Genomic DNA, 17,475 nt, shown 5'->3' with positions numbered 1-17,475 from the left:
TACTTTTGAAAGTGCTGAAACTTATTTTTAAAATAAGCAGTTATGTGTTTGGATAAAAGTGCTCAAGTTGCTATGCCAAACGTGAAAAGGGAAAAATGGAAGAAAGAGATGTTAGGGTTATGTTGTAATTTGAAGATTGTATAAAAATATTAAGGGCAAAAAGATAAAAATGTGGTCAACTTAAAACAGCTTATAAGCTAAAAAAAAAAACACCTCTACCCCAACTTTTAACTTTTGGCTTAAAATAAGTTTTTTTTAACTTAAAATAAGCTATTTTGAGTATTGCCAAACAGCTAAATAAGTCAAAAATCAGCTTTTAAGTCAGTTTGACCAGCTTTTAAGCTGAGCCAAACAGGCTCTTGGTCAATTCTCAATTTTGAAAAAATTTTCAACCATGGTAAAAAAAGGGCCCTCTCTAGTGCAAAATATAAATAGACAGAAAAACATCTAGAGAAGAAAAAAACAAAGAAAAAGCCAAGCTTAATCAAAACCAATCTCTATCATCATCATTGACCCAATATCCACTGACATAAGTCATCATTTTTTCATTCTTCTTCCATATAATAAAATCGTCTTTACGTATTTTATTTGATATTTGATATTCATATTTTTAATTATATTTTATTAAATTTATAATAATACAATTTTTCATATATATATATTTGATAGGTTCTGAATCTTTCTGAGCTATCCTACAAACTGTATTTGCACCTAGCCAAAGGAAAAAAGCTGCAACTCTTCTGCTACAAAAGGGAACACCCCATTTCTCTTCGTTCTGTCCCCTCTTCCTCCCTTACCCCACCCCACGCCCCCCACCATTTCAAACCCCATAGCAAGAAAACCACCATTTTCTTTCTTCTCTTCTAAAAAAGGGGAAGAAAGAAGAAAAAAAAAGTGGAATTTTTTGTTTTTTTTCAGAGGAGGAAAAAAACAGAGCAAGAAAGATGAGTGGTGAAAAAGAAGATGGTTTAGGTTTGAGTTTGAGCTTAGGAATCATGAGTTGCCCTCAAAATAATTATAAAACTACACCTTCTTTACCTTTGAATCTCTTGCCTTTCATGCATCATCATCAAATTTCTTCAGGTAAAAATTATAAAGATTCTTTTTTTTTGCTCCGTTTTTTTCTTTTTTTGTTTTATTTCATGGATTCCATGGGCGGAGCTAACTAAGACGTTTATGTTTTATCTATTTATAGTTATGTAACCCCTTTTAAATCATGGCTCTGATGCCATTGATGAATGCATGCTCTGTTTTATGGGTCAAAACAAAAACACCCAATTTTTTAATTTTTTTTTTTTGCAGGGAGAAAAGATGAAGGTGGAGAAAGGGTAAGAGGGGGAATAGATATGAATGAACCAGCGAGGATGATAATAGAGTGTGATGATGAAGAAGATGAAGAAGAAGATCAGGTGTTAATGGTTTCATCACCTAACAGCACTGTTTCTAGTGTGAGTGAAAAGAGGAGTCATGACAGAGAAGAGAACGAAGGGGAAAGGGCCACCAGCTCACTGGAGGACGACGGCGGAGATGCGGCGGCAAGGAAGAAACTCCGGTTGTCAAAGGAGCAAGCTGCCGTTCTTGAAGAGACATTCAAGGAGCACAACACTCTTAATCCGGTGAGTGGTAATTTTCGTAAATAACTTTGTGGATAAAGGGTAGTTTTGGAACTATATTTTTTTAAATTTATTGTGTGAAACCATTTACTTCTCACCCAATTTTTCTGTTTTTTATTTAAAATGTAGTTCCTCAATAAATATTAATTTTACAAATTCAAAGGTGCAGTAAATTTTGATCATAAATTTTGATATTGATTATGCATTTTATTTTTTAAAAAATAAGATAAGCGAAATAATTATTAAATTAATTTTTCATATTTCAGAAGCAAAAATTGGCTCTGGCAAAACAGCTGAATCTCAGGCCAAGACAAGTGGAGGTGTGGTTTCAGAACAGAAGGGCAAGGTATGTTATTTGTTTACAGATTCAAGGGTATTTTTGGTATAGGAATAATATTTCACGTTTGTAGCATGAATCTTCCATATTATAATGGACACACGTGTAAGTGTTCCATTATAAAAATTTAAAAATTATGATATAATCAAATCTTGTCGGGTTATACACGTGTGCATGTATTATACTTGTCACTTTAAAATATAAAAATTATCTAATAATGTAATTTTTACTTGTAACTAAAAAAAAAAATTTATCCCATTTTTCTTTGGTCAAAACAACATAAATGTATCATATTTGTAAAAAAAATAGCTAACTATATTCTTGTATTAACCTAAGTTTGATAATAATTATGTGCTTTTGAAGTCTGACTAATTTAGATTTACGACTGTTGTTGTTTAGAGACTTCTTGAGTATTTACACTTGATGTTATTGATCGATTTGAATGATGTAGGACTAAGTTGAAGCAAACAGAGGTTGATTGTGAGTATTTGAAGCGTTGCTGCGAAAATCTAACGGATGAAAACCGACGTTTGCAGAAAGAAGTTAGTGAGCTTAGAGCATTGAAACTTTCTCCACAATTTTACATGAACATGAGTCCTCCAACAACCCTTACAATGTGCCCTCAATGCGAGCGCGTAGCTGTATCATCTTCTTCGTCCTCATCGTCAGTCAATGCCTCTCGCGCTCAGAACCACCAAGCGCCGGTGCCTATTAACAAACCATGGCCTGCAATGTTCGCTGCTAAAACACTGGATGTGCAAAGGTCACAAATGTAATTTAAGTCTTGTGTTGGGTAGGGAAGTGTTTATAGAGTAAGGAGATGATTTACAAGAGTAGGATATGATGTGTTGGGTTGGGTTTGAGAGGAACAGTTTGTTGAATTTGTTCATTTTATTTGTGTAGGAAAATGGTTTTTACTTATATGGTAAGAGACATAATTGTGTTTACTAACTATTTTTATTATTATATAGTAGTAGTATATCCATACTTTTAGTTTTTTTTTAGCATGAATATCCTATATATATTCCTAGCTTTTTACTACAAGAATCATGGGCTCCTCTTGGGCACTAGTGTAAAGATTGCTATCTACTATTATCCACTTTTACACCTAAAACTAAGGGGTCCACTAGTCCATTAAATTATAGTGTCTGCTTGGTAAGTTTGGATAAACTTATCATAAATGATACAAGGGTAAGTTATTCCACCCTTTGACTGGTATAGTATTTTCGAAATAACTGATTCTGAGATAAAATCGGTAATGATGAAGTTATCTCTTTAAATTCTTTTTATATATCACTTTTTACGTTCGTGAAAGATATTTTTGTAAGCAAATAAGTCGTTTTTAAAATTTATGAAAAGTATATTATTTTTAGTATAAAAAATCAAAAGCTCGATAAGAAATAATTTCAACAAATTTCTTGTATTCAAATCGAACGACTCCTAAAAGTATTTGACTAGCTAGTATTCTCCATCTAGGCCACAAAATACATTAACCTACCCTCTAATATCCTTCTATTTGGTTTGATCCCTCCATTTCAATTAAGTTACTTTGACTTGATATGAAGTTTGAGCATGAAAACAGGATTTTTCAATCATATGATCTTAACATATCATATGCAACGTAAAATTACAGAATTGCTAAAAAAAATCTCTTTAAAACGGACTTGAAATGAAAAGTAGATCAAATAAATTCAAACAAACAAAGTATGTTCAGATAATTGTAATTTCTTTTTTTAATAACTATGATGTCCGGATCAACGTAATCCAGCCAATCAAGTACTGTATAAATTTGTCCATCAAGATTTAGGAAAATGTGATGATATTACTTTTTTTTTTCTGTATCATTTGAGATTCAAGCTTTATTACTATATCTTATTTGCATGCTCTCATTGATAGGCAAATATGAAGAAAGTACTTGGTTAATTCCCACTGCTCATCGATAGGTAGGCTACTGCTACTCTCAGATGCAACCAACAACATTGGTATCAAGAGTCACAAAAATGCACTAAAGGATGGCAGAAATCTCAAATTGCCTTGGTATAGTTCATATGTTATATGTCGCGAAGAATACATACGACTAAAGGAGAGGAATCAGCCCTTTGAAAATAGGCTAAACTCAATCTCAACATCAATATTCAATCAGAAAGCAAAGATAAGACATATACAGATTGCTACAGTATCCAGCGTATTAGTCACACAGGATTCACAGTGTCAGCAAGACAACGCAGTATGCATCCCAAACCAGCTTTTTCTGTTAGTTTTTCATGGATCCTTAGACATTGGTCACATGTTGGCCGGTCTCCAGTAGACAAACCTCTGTACAAGTACCTGCTCATCAGATAGACAGTTCAACCGTGAATCTTGTATGTTACATTACTTGGTGAATCAGGTAGATCTATTGGATAAATTACATTGCAATTTCACATTGTGTCTCAAATATGCTTACATCACACGAGTTCATGTGTGAAGCAGAGTCTAGATGGTCCAACATCAGAAAAAGAAAATGAGTTATGCTGGGGTCGCTGCTATGGTCCTATAAGCAAATGAAAGCTGTCAAAAAGAGATCATCAACGAGAAAAATGTCACCTTGCATCACATAATTCCTTCATCCTCTTTACGCTAATGAAGATATAAGCAGATTTAGGATGAAACATTAAACCCAGAACCTAAAGAAACCAAATCAGCGGTGAATTATTTAAAGTTGGCATCCTGTTTCACAGATAGAATATTGATGTAACAACGTCTACCGCAACTAAAGAATCAATACTAATCAGCATACAACCATATCGGTACAGGTAAGAGATCTCTTCTCTGTCCCTCACCTTAAATAAATAAATACTATTAACCTATGTCAACCACAGACGTTTCTGAGGAGATGCATCTAAGTACACCAATTAGCCAAGAGATGAAGCCATTTTTTTTTAACATAGCCAAGAAGCAGCGCTTTGTATTTTGCTATATGTTGATAACTCAGCATTTGGTGCGATTAGGATGCTTTACTAGACTTGTGGATTCATTTCATATTTCTTTTTTTTTGTGTGTGTGTCTTTACTCTTTAATAACTTAAATATTTTTTTTATCTCTGTTGCTCAGATCCTCCACAGATGTCCTTGCACCGAGTTGGATCCTCCAAAAAAAGAAAGCATAACTTTTGAAGGAAATAACATGCATCATATAATATACTTCAAAACTATAATATCCTGTCTAGCTTGTGTCATATTCCCTTATTTTCAAAACTCTGTGTCCAACTATAAGACATGACTCTCATGTCTGTTGTTTGTTCCTCTGATGCTAATGTCACACCAATGGGGAGCATAAATACTCAAGTCTTTGTATTTGGCATGCAACTCCATCATAGCTTTATATACTATATTAAACTCATAGAAAATTTTAAGAGTCAACAAAATTTTAATTATATGTTTAAAATAGTATTTTGAAGTATGTAATTATAAATACTACATGTTATTTCCTGTCCGAATTAATATGGCACATATTAAATTGTGAGATTTAATTATAATTTTTATATGTTTTTAAATATTTTAAATTGTGATTAATAGTACTCTTAACGTGACAAAATATTTTACTCCCTTTGTGCCAATTTATGTGGCATATGTGAAATTTTGAGAGTTAACCACATTTTAGTAAGATTTTCAAATATTTTAAGTTGTTAATTATTGTGATTCACAGAATTCTTAATGTGATTTATAAATTATACATGGTATTCTCTCTGTCCTAATTATGTTGTACATGTGAAATTTTGAGAGGTAATGAAGTTTGTAATATTTTAAGTTAGTTTTTTGTACTATTATTATAAATACATAGAATATAAAAAAGAAAATATTAAAATAAAATAAAATAAAATAGATAAAATACAAAATATAAATAGAAGAAGTTGAGGAGAAGGGTAAATCAGTCAATTGACCGGCTGAACCTAGGCTCCTCAACATTAGTTTGTATAATATCGTGGTCCAAAGAGTAGTTCCATGAGCAATGAGCAATCCTTTGCAGATTTTTTTTTTTTTTAAAAAAAAAAAAATTAACTGCATATTGTCAATGTATTGCAATAGGGGATTGCAAATTTAGAACAAATGTTAAGCGGGTTGAAGATACCATACTTGTCTAAAGAGAAGAGAGAAAGTCGTTGAAATCAACTATCTAGATTTCAGAAATCACTGAAGTTTTTATCAGAGGAAAGGACGGAGTAGATATATCATTTGATGGGGAGAAAATATAGCCCCCTACACTGGAGGAGTAAGCAGATTAGATGTATTGGCCTTGACATGAAAATGAATATGGAGATCTGCATATAAGGTGATGCTGTACAGAAAAAAGTGAAACTGATCAGATATGGCCTTGACATGAAAATGAATATGGAGATAAGCGTATAAGGTGATGTGTACATAAAAAGGTGAAAGTTTTTTTTTTTTTGGTCGACAAAAAAAGGGCAAAAAAGAGGTGATAGTTGCTAAATACAGAACATCTAGAAATGGACAGTAGTTGAATGAGGTAACTGAATAGCACTAAGAAAAGGTATTATTGAAGTGAAAAGATAGATTTTACAAGATTTATTGGTATTATTGTTGGAAATTGTAACTGGAAACAATTTAGTTCAACATATGGTGTGGAAACTGAAATTAAACTTAAGCATGTCAAAGGGACTATATGATTGCTCATCTGGCAATTATCGCTGAACAAAAGAACTAAGGGTGCATCTTGGAAAACTAGCTTGAGAAGACGCTATTCAGATTGTTACACTACAAAATGGCTTCACAGCTATAGGCAGAGGTTTTCTTTTACACCACAAAAGAGAGTTAGCTTCAGAAGAGTCGAAAACAACATGGAAAACTAGGCCACTTTGCTTTTCTAAGACTACATCGCCTGGAAGAAGTAGGAACTCTTTCAAAGCAATGAGAAAAACTTAAGGAATCTAAAGAGTTTCTTTCAGCTCATTTATATATATGGAGTAGAGAAAGAATATATTCTTGTAAAGTAAATTTGATATCTTGATAGGAAATCAAAAGTAGCCTACATTACCACACGGTACGTGTACTTTTTAGCACCATCTTGACATATTAATGAAAATGATTTCTGACCAAAAAAATACAACCTTTTAGCATTTTACTTTGCTATCTAAATTTTGTTAAGTATTATTTCAAATTATTGTACACATTAAGGAAGAAGGCTATACAATATTTTGATAGAAGAATAATAGTTCAATTGTTTCACAAAACAAAAAGGAAAGATAAGGTCCTTTTCTTTCTGATAAATGGAAAGAAAAACGAGGACTTATCAGTCACATCTATCCTAAGAGACAATTTGAACCAGCGGGGACTGTCTTCTAAGTGCGGAGCAGTATGTAAATGGTCTACTTGCCTACCATTTAAATGGGGGTGAGAGTCTCTCTCATTTCTCAATATCGATAATTGCCACCATTTAGAACAGTGAAAAACGGATTGAATCTCTGAGACTGTGCGTTCAATGTTTTTTCCTTGATTTGCAGCAGCGAGCTATCCCATAATATTCTAAGCTACAACAGGAAAGGTGTCTAGCTTTACTGAAAAATCTATACCAACCTGAGCATCTCAAGTTCAAGATTATAATACCAAAACCTGACTTCCATACTAACTCAACTCATTTAAGCCCGTACAAAACCAATAAAAAGTACCCAAACATGATCACCACATAGGTCAAACCTATCTTGACTGATCATGCAAAATTTCTCCAAGTCATCCCAGTAGCAAGTTAAAGCTCTATATATTTTCAATCTCCTCGGCCAATATTTTAAGCTAATATATGAGAGTTGTAAATATGCTACACATTTAAGTGTAGAACCAACTTTGCTTTTTTTTTTTTACCAAGATATTATCTACAGATGTTTCCAAAAATTAGGAACTTCACCCCTTCCAACCCCTGAATTAAGCCCTTTATCATAAGTTGAAGGTAAAGCTTTGTGAAGAAACAACATATAGATAAAAGTAAGAGAAGTCTCTTGGTTCTTAAGTTGAAATATCTTCATCTTAGCACCGGATATACATACCAACTCAAGTTATTCCAAATGAACTTTCAGACCCTTCTTGCCAGTATTCCTTAAACTTTATTTTAGTGTTCAAGTATGTAGTCTCACCTCAGATTTCAGGACTGAGATTTATACCCGATCAAGCAACTAGCAAGTATTACACCAGTCCTGGTTGCTTATGGTATAAAATCAATGAAAAGACATTCTCACCTACCAACATGGTGCATTCATTTAAAAAAACATTTCTTCAAAGCTGTATCATTGAGATGTAAAACAATACCAAGTTTAGCTAGTTGCACATTAAAAAACCTAAGCTGTGGTCAAAAAATGTTTGCATGTTGTCAATTAAATTTGAAAAAGCATATTGTTGGCATTTACCAAAATGTCCGATTAAAGTTCTTCAAAAATCTTAACGAAGTATCTCATTGTCAACACATTTCATGACCCATCTCAAATCCATTTTAACCTAAAGTAAATAAACATAAATATATATATAAGAATGTGCAATCTCAAAATATATGATTTTCAGGCCATGATACTCAATCTAAGAGCTTTAAAAGATTGTTCAATCGATTATTCTACTTAACTGTTTTTCTTGTCTGAGCATGGTAAACCCCATCCCCAAGGTTCCTGAACCTAGGAGTCCAACAGTGTGGCTTTTTCCATTTTTCTGCCATTGGTGACTCAAACCCCGAGTCCCCGACATCAAAACTGGAGGTAGAAGGATTTTATCACTAGGCTATTCTGTCCTGGCTTATTTCTACTTGAACATGTTTATCACTCTAAACTGGTTGTTATATGCAAACTGGCATAGAACATTATTTGTCTATTTAATCATAGAGCAGCACTTTCTTCTTGATCTTAAAATTAATTATATATATACTTAACTGCACGAAGTAATGCATTGCAACACCATCAGCTCAAAGAGTTTGTCAGCTATTTCCTGAAAAGACAAGCTCTGGAACTTCAATAACACCTTCTCTGATTTCCATCTGATGGTTCAATTTCAAAAGATTATTGTCGGATACTTCTCTGCCAGATTTAGATTTCTTTAAATTCCACTTCCTTGCATCAATTTTTGTAACTCAACTGAAATATTAAATTTCTAAATATCTTTGTGAAGATGGGAATACAAGCCTTGCATCACATTCCCATTTATGTATGCATAACAGCAGCACCAGAGGCTCAACAACAATATTTTGAGGATTGCTAAATAAGTATCAATATTTAAGTGGAGTCCTTTTGTCCAAATTTCAATCAGTCAAAAATGCATCAAAGTCCCCAAGTAAATAAAATCACTGATTTCACACAATTCCCATGATCTTGCTATTTACATTCTATATTCCAGTAGGCAATAATGAAGCATCGGAGATATAGTACTCGTAGCATACCACTATAACAATTTTCTATGGACATGATTCACATCTAGGCCTAAATACATATAACAATTAGGGAAAAAAATGAACTTACTTCATGAGAATATCATAATACTCAGGATCCAATGCAGAGAACAAGCTATCCACATCCTTGATAGCCATTATAGCCCTATGCACCACTATCCAATTAGCAGACTGCAAACACAAACACACACACAAAAAAAGAAAACCTGTCAACTCACAAGTTGTGAGTAGACTCATATTCAAATAAAAAAAAACATACTTTTACAAAAGCCATGAGCAAAAAGATTGAACCTTGCATCTTTCATCCTTGGTCTTAGGAGGTGATCCTTCTAGAGCTGTTTTCAGAGCTTCCACTGGTTTATACCTAACAAATAACCAAAATCACAAATGGGTATTCATTATTAAACAATTATAGAAGTGGGGTTTTGTTTTTATGCAGATATGAAAAAGGAAAAATTGAAACTTTATAAAGGGTAGAAAATTTGTCTACTGTTTGAGTAAACTTTCGATCTTGCGGGACTTGTGCTCGATTCTTGTGATTATGCCTTCGTAATTATCTGCTTCTACAATCTCAGCCATTTGTAGACAGCTCCAAAACCTTGAGCCTCCTCAATTGCACAAGCAATCAGCTTTAGGGATTTTTATTGAGAGTGTTTCTTGGATGCTTCAAATTTTGGTCTTGATGATTTTACCAACAGGAGTGAGAATCTTGATCTTTTTTTTTGTTTGTTTTTTACAACATTTTGATACTTGGTATATAAATGAGTAAATTGCAGTTACATTCCTCTTAGTTTCTTAAACTTACAAATACAACCCCTCTATTGATTTTTCTAAATTTTATATCCAAATGAATCAAATAACTTTTGATGTTCTTTTAGCTTTATCTACATGACAAATATAAGTTTAAATGTGATGTGAAAAATGTTTAAGTAAATGAAGTAGGGTTAGATTAATACTAAAGAGAATTACGAACGTCTATTTCATAGAGTATCTAATAATGTATATTTTTTTTTAAATAGAATATTTTACTATATTAATATACAAATAAAATTAAATAAATTTTTTAACAGATCCTACTACCATTACCTATTTGAATCTCTATATGTTATCAAAATGCTCATTTAATTGCTTGCACCTTTATATCAATCTAGGTCATTGGAATAATTTACTTTTTTTTGTAGTAAGTTATTTTCTTTAGGAAGAAGGTAACAAGATTTTATCTGTGACATTTTCAAACATAAAACAAAATGATAAGAAATGCAGGAAGGACTACTGTGTAAATGATTAAAATGTTAATTTTATGAATTTTAAATTTTACAGTAACATGATTTCAAGTTTTGATAATTAAATTCTAAATTTGATATTTATTTTAATACTAAAGAGTTGTTTAGTGGGAGAGATTAAAAATAATAGTGATAAGATCAATTTTTTTTATCTAGTTGGTTGTCATGGGGAGATAACTTATTCTACCATTTATATCATAGTGATGAGATAAATATCCTATATGCATGGTGGAATAAGTTATCTCAAGATAGCTAACCCCAGGATAACTTATTTCAACCAAACGACCCCTAAAAAAAGACTTAAATATGTCATCAAATTTAGGAAAAAATTTCATTTATGTCCTCCATTAAAATTTTGACTCGTTTATATCATTCGCTTGAGAAAAAATTCATTCATATCATTATTTTTTAATAATATGAACCTTTTCTCGAATAAAAAAACATAAATAAACCAAACTTATAACTTACGTATATGAATCATTTTGCAAAATTCGATTAATATATAAACTTATTCCTTATATACCATAAACTTGTGTCGACGGTTTGATCAATATATATATACTAGTTTCAGCACACGTGCGTTGCACGTGTATCCTATGTTAAATTTTTTTTATATATTTCATTATAACAATTAGAATTCTACGTGTACATGCATGTAACGAATAACAAAATCCAACAATTACAAATAAAATTATAAAATTGTGACAAAAACATCAGATGAAGAATCTTATTTTAATGTATAAAATTTATCAACAAACTGTAAATTTAGAACTTTAGATAGTAACAAAAGATTAACTTTAGCCTAAATAAAAATACAATTAAAACAATCAAAAATTTATGGAAAATCAAATTAAAGAATTTTAATCACAATAACATCAAACGAGGAATCTTATTTTAATGTATAAAATTTATCAACAACTGTAAATATAGAACTTTAGATACTAATAGCCAATTTGCATTATATATAGTCACAAAAGATTAACTTTAGCCTAAATAAAAATACAATTAAAATAATCAGAAATTTATGGAAAATCAAATTAAAGAAGTTTATAGAGAGAAAACACATACAAAATAAACAAAGAAAAAAACATGCGACAACATACACATTCTTTTGAAGACTTTAATCATATAACAATGCAAATCTTTAGTGGGCAACTGGGCATTGATTATGGTTTTTATATATTGATTTAACTCAATGATCTCATAATAACCAAAAAAATTTAATATTTAGTGTGGCATGTAGAATGATTACTATTTATAAATAAATATTTTATAATATTTTAATTTAACACAGAATAAAATGATAATCTAATTTTATACTTTATTATTTAAATCTTTTTTTACCCTTCAACCAAAAACAACCTCCATAGGGAAAAAAATAGACAAATACAATGAGAACTTATCAAACAATGTAATATAACACCAAAAGATTGAAGAGAAGGCACCATATCAGAAAGAAAATTGATGCATTTGGATTGTATTATATATAGCCAAAAAGAACATATACAATGAAATTAATTTTATACAGTGACTATTAATTAAAGAAATATAATTTTTTTTATGAACAACATATCTCAAAATTGTAGTCCACCTTACTTTTTTTTTCCTATTAATATATCAACATATCATCTAAATATAACAAAAAATCATTTAATATAGAAGGAAGAATCATAATTAACAAAACTAAAACGGGAAGAACAAGGAAAAAATTGTAATCTAAATCGTGACTTACTCTTTCAATAGATTTATTGTACGTTCATCTAAATGTTAACATAGCATTTTCAAATGTATTAGAACCATACTGTGCCATCATATAGTTTCATGCAATAGAGAAGACCAAGAAAATTTTTGAAAAAAAGGTTAGAATATGAATTCTTGTGCTTTTGAGTGTTCTTGATTTGTGTTGTTATTTTCTTTCTCTATGTCTTAAATATCTATACATTTCAATAATATGTGAAAGATGAAAATAATTAAAGTTAATTAAAAAGAGTGAAGTAACATATGAAAGTTCGAAAAAGTGATCTTTTCATTTACAATATTCATTGTAATTAATGTAAGTTAATTAAAAAGAGTGAAGTAACATATGAAAGTTCAAAAAAGTGATCTTTCATTTACAATATTCATTGTAACTAATGTAAGTTAAGTAGTGCCATCAAAATTTAAAACTGAAAAAACCTTTCAACTTCAGTAATTAAGTGATGCATGAATAAATAGGAGTAATAGAAAGAATTTAGGAATCTTATCATTGTTTTTCTAAATATATCATTGTGTAATTAAAATATTTATATTTAATTAAATAATAAATTAAATCTTAATTTAGTAAAAGGGCAAAATGGTAATTCAACTTTTCACTATAGAGCTTCCCACTTATAATAATATATGATATATATTTTTTGGTTACACTGTCGATCGCAATCACCGCTACAAAATGGACCTTTGCTTGATAATGGAGAGATAGAAAACCATAAAATAATGACACCTTTTGAGTACTGGTGTGCTGTCTGTTTCTTCTCTCTCTCTCTTTCACACAGTAGAGTGAAAATATATACTCTCTCTTCCACACACTCATGCCCTTTTTGTCTTTCCCTTTGTTGTTAAGTCTTCCTTTCTTCTGCTTCACCTAACCTCCAATGGCAGCAACTGCATCTACAGACTATTCCCAGCAACCCCATTTTGTTGTTCCTCAAAGAGCTTCAACAGTGAAGCAGCAGCAGCATTTGAGTAAGTCACGCTCTGACATTTTCTTGAAATCTGTACTAGTCATGATTGTTCTTGTTGTTGTTCCACTATTTCCTTCCCAAGCTCCTGACTTTATAACTCAAAGTATAGTAACTCAGTTCTGGGAGTTGTTTCATCTTTTGTTCATTGGCATTGTTGTGTGTTATGGTTTGTTTTGTAAAAGAAGTAGTTGCAAGAATTACGCTGAAACACATTCAAGATTTGATGGTTCAGATGCATATGCTTCTGGGATGTCTAATGTAGTTTCAATCTTTGATGATGGGCTTGAGAATTATTGTGGGTCTGATGAGAAAAGAGTGATCCCAAATTGGGATTCTCAATTCTTGAATCATGAAGGTAGGGAACAGGAAAGGTTTGAGCTTGTTGAGGGTCAAAGAAGTAGATCTTTTTCAGGTGAAAATGGGGCTGAAATTTTATGTGGGTCTGATGACAAAAGGGTGATCCCAAATTGGGATTCTCAGTTTTTGCATTATGAGTACAGGGGTCAAGAAAGGTCTAATCTTGATGAAGTTGAGAAAAGTAGAACCTTTACGGAGATAGGTGGGGTCGAAAATACGGAGGTGTTTAATGAGAGGGAAGTAGCTCAAGTTTGGAATTCACAGTACTTTCTTGGTGAATCCATGGTGGTTGTTGCCAATGGGAACTATGGGGTTGAAAAGGTATCCCACATTGACCATAAACCTTTAGGCTTGCCCATTAGGAGCCTGAGATACAGAGTTAATGCTGAAAACTCTGAATCTATTGTTGAAGATACTGTGAATTCAGGGGGTTCGTCTGGTTGTAATGGTTATGAAGTTAGTGAGGAGAACATAAGAGGTATGGCTTCAGTCAATTTGAGGAGCAAGTTTGAGGAAGCTTCTGGACCTCGCCAAGTTTCATGGCGCTCGAGGTCTCAGAGGAGGGAGCTAGAAGAAGTGAATACAGTTAGACCGCATTCACATTCTAGACCTCACTCGGTTGGACAATTGGAGTTTGGGTATCTCAAGTCTAGGTCATTCAATAAACCGGTATCCTCTCGGACTAGTCCTACTTCTTGTTCACCAAGTATTACCTCACCTTCATCCTCTTATTCTTCAGAAAATGAAAGTGGAAAAATGCCACACACTGAGCCACATTATGCATTTGAGAGTATGCCCATCTCAACTTCACAACAGACAGGAGCATCCGTTGGAGAATCAGCAGTTTTAACTTCAAATGTCAAACAATCTAGCAATGAGTCATGTTCAGAAACGAATGTGCTGCTGAGAGATGACTATGAAGAGGATGAAAAAAAGATGAAAATGTATCCTTCCAGCACAGAAACATGTCATGTTCAAGGTCATCCACATTCTAAGTCCCACTCTGCTGGAGAAACTGAGTCCGAGCATCAAGAGCCATGGTCTTTCTGGACTCGAGTACGCGCTCAAATTATTCCCAATTCTTCTTCGCCCAGAACAATCTCACCAATATCCTCTTCCTCTCCAGAGATGCCAAACTCCAGAAAGCAAGACCATGAGAGACTCAAGAATGTCAAGCCTCCACCCATCCAAGTGAGTCAACCAACAGCGAGATCAATAGATGATGCAGCTGCATTTGTTGCTTCAAAGGCTCAACGATCTAGTGTTGGTTCTTCCTCAGAGTTCGATACACTTCGGACATCTAAAGAAAAACTGAAGGATGTTGCACCTGTGAATGGTGAAGCAATACATCATATCTCAAAGTCTCGAGCATTCAGCATTGGTTCTTCTTCAGAAATAACCATGCAAGAAAGTTCAAACGATAAATTGAAGCATGTCAGTAAGGATCTTAAACAGGATTCTTCGTACACACGAAAACAAAGTGTCAACTCCTTAGTCTCGGACATGAAACAGCAGTCACCTGTGAATAATTCAACAAGGGGAAAATCAGTCAGAACATTTAGATCCCGAAGAAGTTACATTGATAGATCAAAAAGAAAGGTTGATTGTCCAAAAGAAGGTGGAGACGTAAACGAGGTACGTTGTAATCAATTTGACACAACATCATCCTTGAAATGCATTAATCGAAAAGGGGATTCAAAACCACCAGTCAATTCTAGAGAAGGCATTCTTGACAACAGTGGGCCAATTCCAAGCTCAGCATTCTTTGAAAGTGAGCCTGAAGCAAAGCAACATTTTACGAATACAGACATTGTGGAGGCCAAGGAGAACTCAGAATCCAAAGGGAACTCAGAGACTGTGCTAACCAATTCTCACATGAGTTCAGATGAAGAAGCTGACTTTGACCTTGCTGATGATGTGGATCTGGGAAGTGAGGTTGATAGAAAAGCTGGTGAATTCATTGCCAAGTTCAGAGAACAGATTAGGCTTCAGAAAATTGAATCATTTCGACGGACCAGTGCTTAGTTGCTGCTACTACTCTATCTTGAGGGTGTATAGTGATTATTCTAGTATGCTAAAGAAGGATGTCTTCCCTTGTTTAGTGGATACTGTGAAAATTGATCATTTGTTTATATGTTAGCCTCTCTTTGTGTAAACAAACACTTCGAGTGTTCTTAGAAAAAACCTGCTCAGGTGTGTAGGAGGGACAATTTCTTGCATCCTTCCCTTCTTGGAAGAGAAATCAGCAGTCTATTGGAAAACTATCTTTAGAGGTTTCCATCATTTTAACTTTCATTTTACACAGAATTCATGTAACCTTGCAATTCATAATTCAAGATTGTGTTTAATTTTTATTTTCATCTAGATCTATTCTTCAAGATAAATACATATCCACGCCCTTTCTTGTAACCGTGCATGTTAAGCCGTTTTGTCAAAAAATGTGGAATCACTAGAGGTTTTTGGCTTAGGTAATCCACTTCATTGATCACTATGCCACACCTTTAAATGCTGGATTTTCTTATCGACTATCATCCTCAAGATATGTTATCCAACGTTTTAAATGAATATTATCAAACATAAAGTGTAAGAAAGGCTTTATACGGAAATCCAGAAATGAAGCGTTTATACATAACTCAAAAGTCTAAAGCAATTTTTTTTGGGGGGAAACATTAGTCCTATTTTTGGAATTTGATTTAGCTTGTTCAGATGAATGAACTTGAATTTTGTAATAAACATAGGCCCCTTTGGATGGACTTAATAAAAACAGCTTTAAAAAAATATTTTTGAAAATGCTGAAACTTATTTTTAAAATAAGCAGTTATGCGTTTGGATAAAAGTGCTGAAGTTAAAAAAAAGTTGTTGATGTGTTTGGCAAATAAGTGCTGATAAACAGCTTTTTAAATCAAAATGTCTGAAATACCCTTAAAAGTTGTTAACATAATAAAAGTTAATTAATTTATATTTTACAGCCATAAATAATAATATTTTGCTATCATTCACATATTTCTTTCTCATCACAAATTATTTATAAGAGGAATATAAACTTATTATAGATTTTAAAGATATATAATTTGAATAGATCAAAAAACGATTTAAGATTTATTTTAGTTTCATCCACAGGTAATAATAATTGTCTAAAAATATTAAGGGCAAAAATATTAAAGGGTATGGAAGAAAGAGATGTTAGGGTTATGTGGGTAATTTGGAGATTGTATAAAAATATTAAGGGCAAAAAGGTAAAAATGTGGTCAACTTAAAACAGCTTATAAGCTAAAAAAAAAAAAAAACACCCCTATCCCAACTTTTAACTTTTGGCTTAAAATAAGTTTTTTTTAACTTAAAATAAGTTATTTTGAGTATTGTCAAACAGCTAAATAAGTCAAAAATCAGCTTTTAAGTCAGTTTGACCAGCTTTTAAGCTGAGCCAAACAGGCTCGTAGACTAGGCTGAAAGAAGCAATTTGATGAATGATGAAACTGCATGTTTTGAAGTATTTTCTAGAATTGATTATTTCTTGTAAACAATGTACCAAGTCATTTTTCTAAACTTTTTTTTGGTATTCTACTTAGAGGTAAGCAGTTGAGATGATTACACGATACAACAAGAACATACACCTAGTGTAATCCCCACAAGTGAGATATAAGGAGGGCGGTTTACGCGCAAACCTTATCCCCACATGATAATTTGAAAAAGCATTGCAATTACCATTGAGGAAATACAACTGCACAATCAAATATGATAGTAGGAAA

The 17,475-nt window shown here is 32.4% G+C and overlaps 3 protein-coding genes across 8 annotated transcripts; 2 read left to right on the top strand and 1 right to left on the bottom strand.

The window, feature by feature from the left end:
• The first annotated feature begins 658 nt into the window (after positions 1 to 658).
• Positions 659 to 2,937, top strand: LOC107010551 (homeobox-leucine zipper protein HAT3-like). Its single transcript, XM_015209844.2, has 4 exons — positions 659 to 1,083; positions 1,303 to 1,616; positions 1,880 to 1,959; positions 2,402 to 2,937. Exons 1-4 carry the CDS (start codon positions 945 to 947, stop codon positions 2,724 to 2,726), a joined length of 858 nt encoding a protein of 285 aa, XP_015065330.1. The 5' UTR covers positions 659 to 944; the 3' UTR covers positions 2,727 to 2,937.
• Positions 2,938 to 3,933: 996 nt separating this feature from the next.
• On the bottom strand, positions 3,934 to 10,186 carry LOC107009509 (actin-related protein 2/3 complex subunit 5A). 6 transcript variants are annotated; one of them, XR_003577430.1, is made up of 6 exons: positions 9,857 to 10,108; positions 9,658 to 9,730; positions 9,437 to 9,537; positions 8,855 to 8,958; positions 4,397 to 4,483; positions 4,141 to 4,278 (listed from the first exon to the last, which is right to left on the bottom strand). XR_003577430.1 is itself a non-coding variant. In XM_027915607.1 (5 exons), the coding sequence occupies exons 1-5, from the start codon at positions 9,943 to 9,945 to the stop codon at positions 4,143 to 4,145; spliced, it is 504 nt and encodes a 167-aa protein (XP_027771408.1). In that variant the 5' UTR covers positions 9,946 to 10,108; the 3' UTR covers positions 3,934 to 4,142. The 6 variants fall into 6 exon arrangements, 4 of the variants coding, with proteins under 4 accessions (XP_027771408.1, XP_027771409.1, XP_015064341.1 ...); XR_003577431.1 differs by having other exon boundaries at positions 4,142 to 4,278; positions 4,362 to 4,483; XM_027915607.1 differs by lacking the exon at positions 4,397 to 4,483 and having other exon boundaries at positions 3,934 to 4,278; positions 8,854 to 8,958.
• A 2,859-nt stretch (positions 10,187 to 13,045) lies between these two features.
• On the top strand, positions 13,046 to 16,090 carry LOC107008508. The gene has a single exon (XM_015207573.2). The coding sequence runs from the start codon at positions 13,280 to 13,282 to the stop codon at positions 15,749 to 15,751; it is 2,472 nt and encodes an 823-aa protein (XP_015063059.1). The 5' UTR covers positions 13,046 to 13,279; the 3' UTR covers positions 15,752 to 16,090.
• Positions 16,091 to 17,475: the final 1,385 nt, after the last annotated feature.

This window comes from Solanum pennellii, chromosome 1 (genome assembly GCF_001406875.1).
Source record: "Solanum pennellii chromosome 1, SPENNV200".
Classification (NCBI taxonomy): domain Eukaryota; kingdom Viridiplantae; phylum Streptophyta; class Magnoliopsida; order Solanales; family Solanaceae; genus Solanum; species Solanum pennellii.
This window is presented reverse-complemented; position numbering and strand designations above follow the sequence as displayed.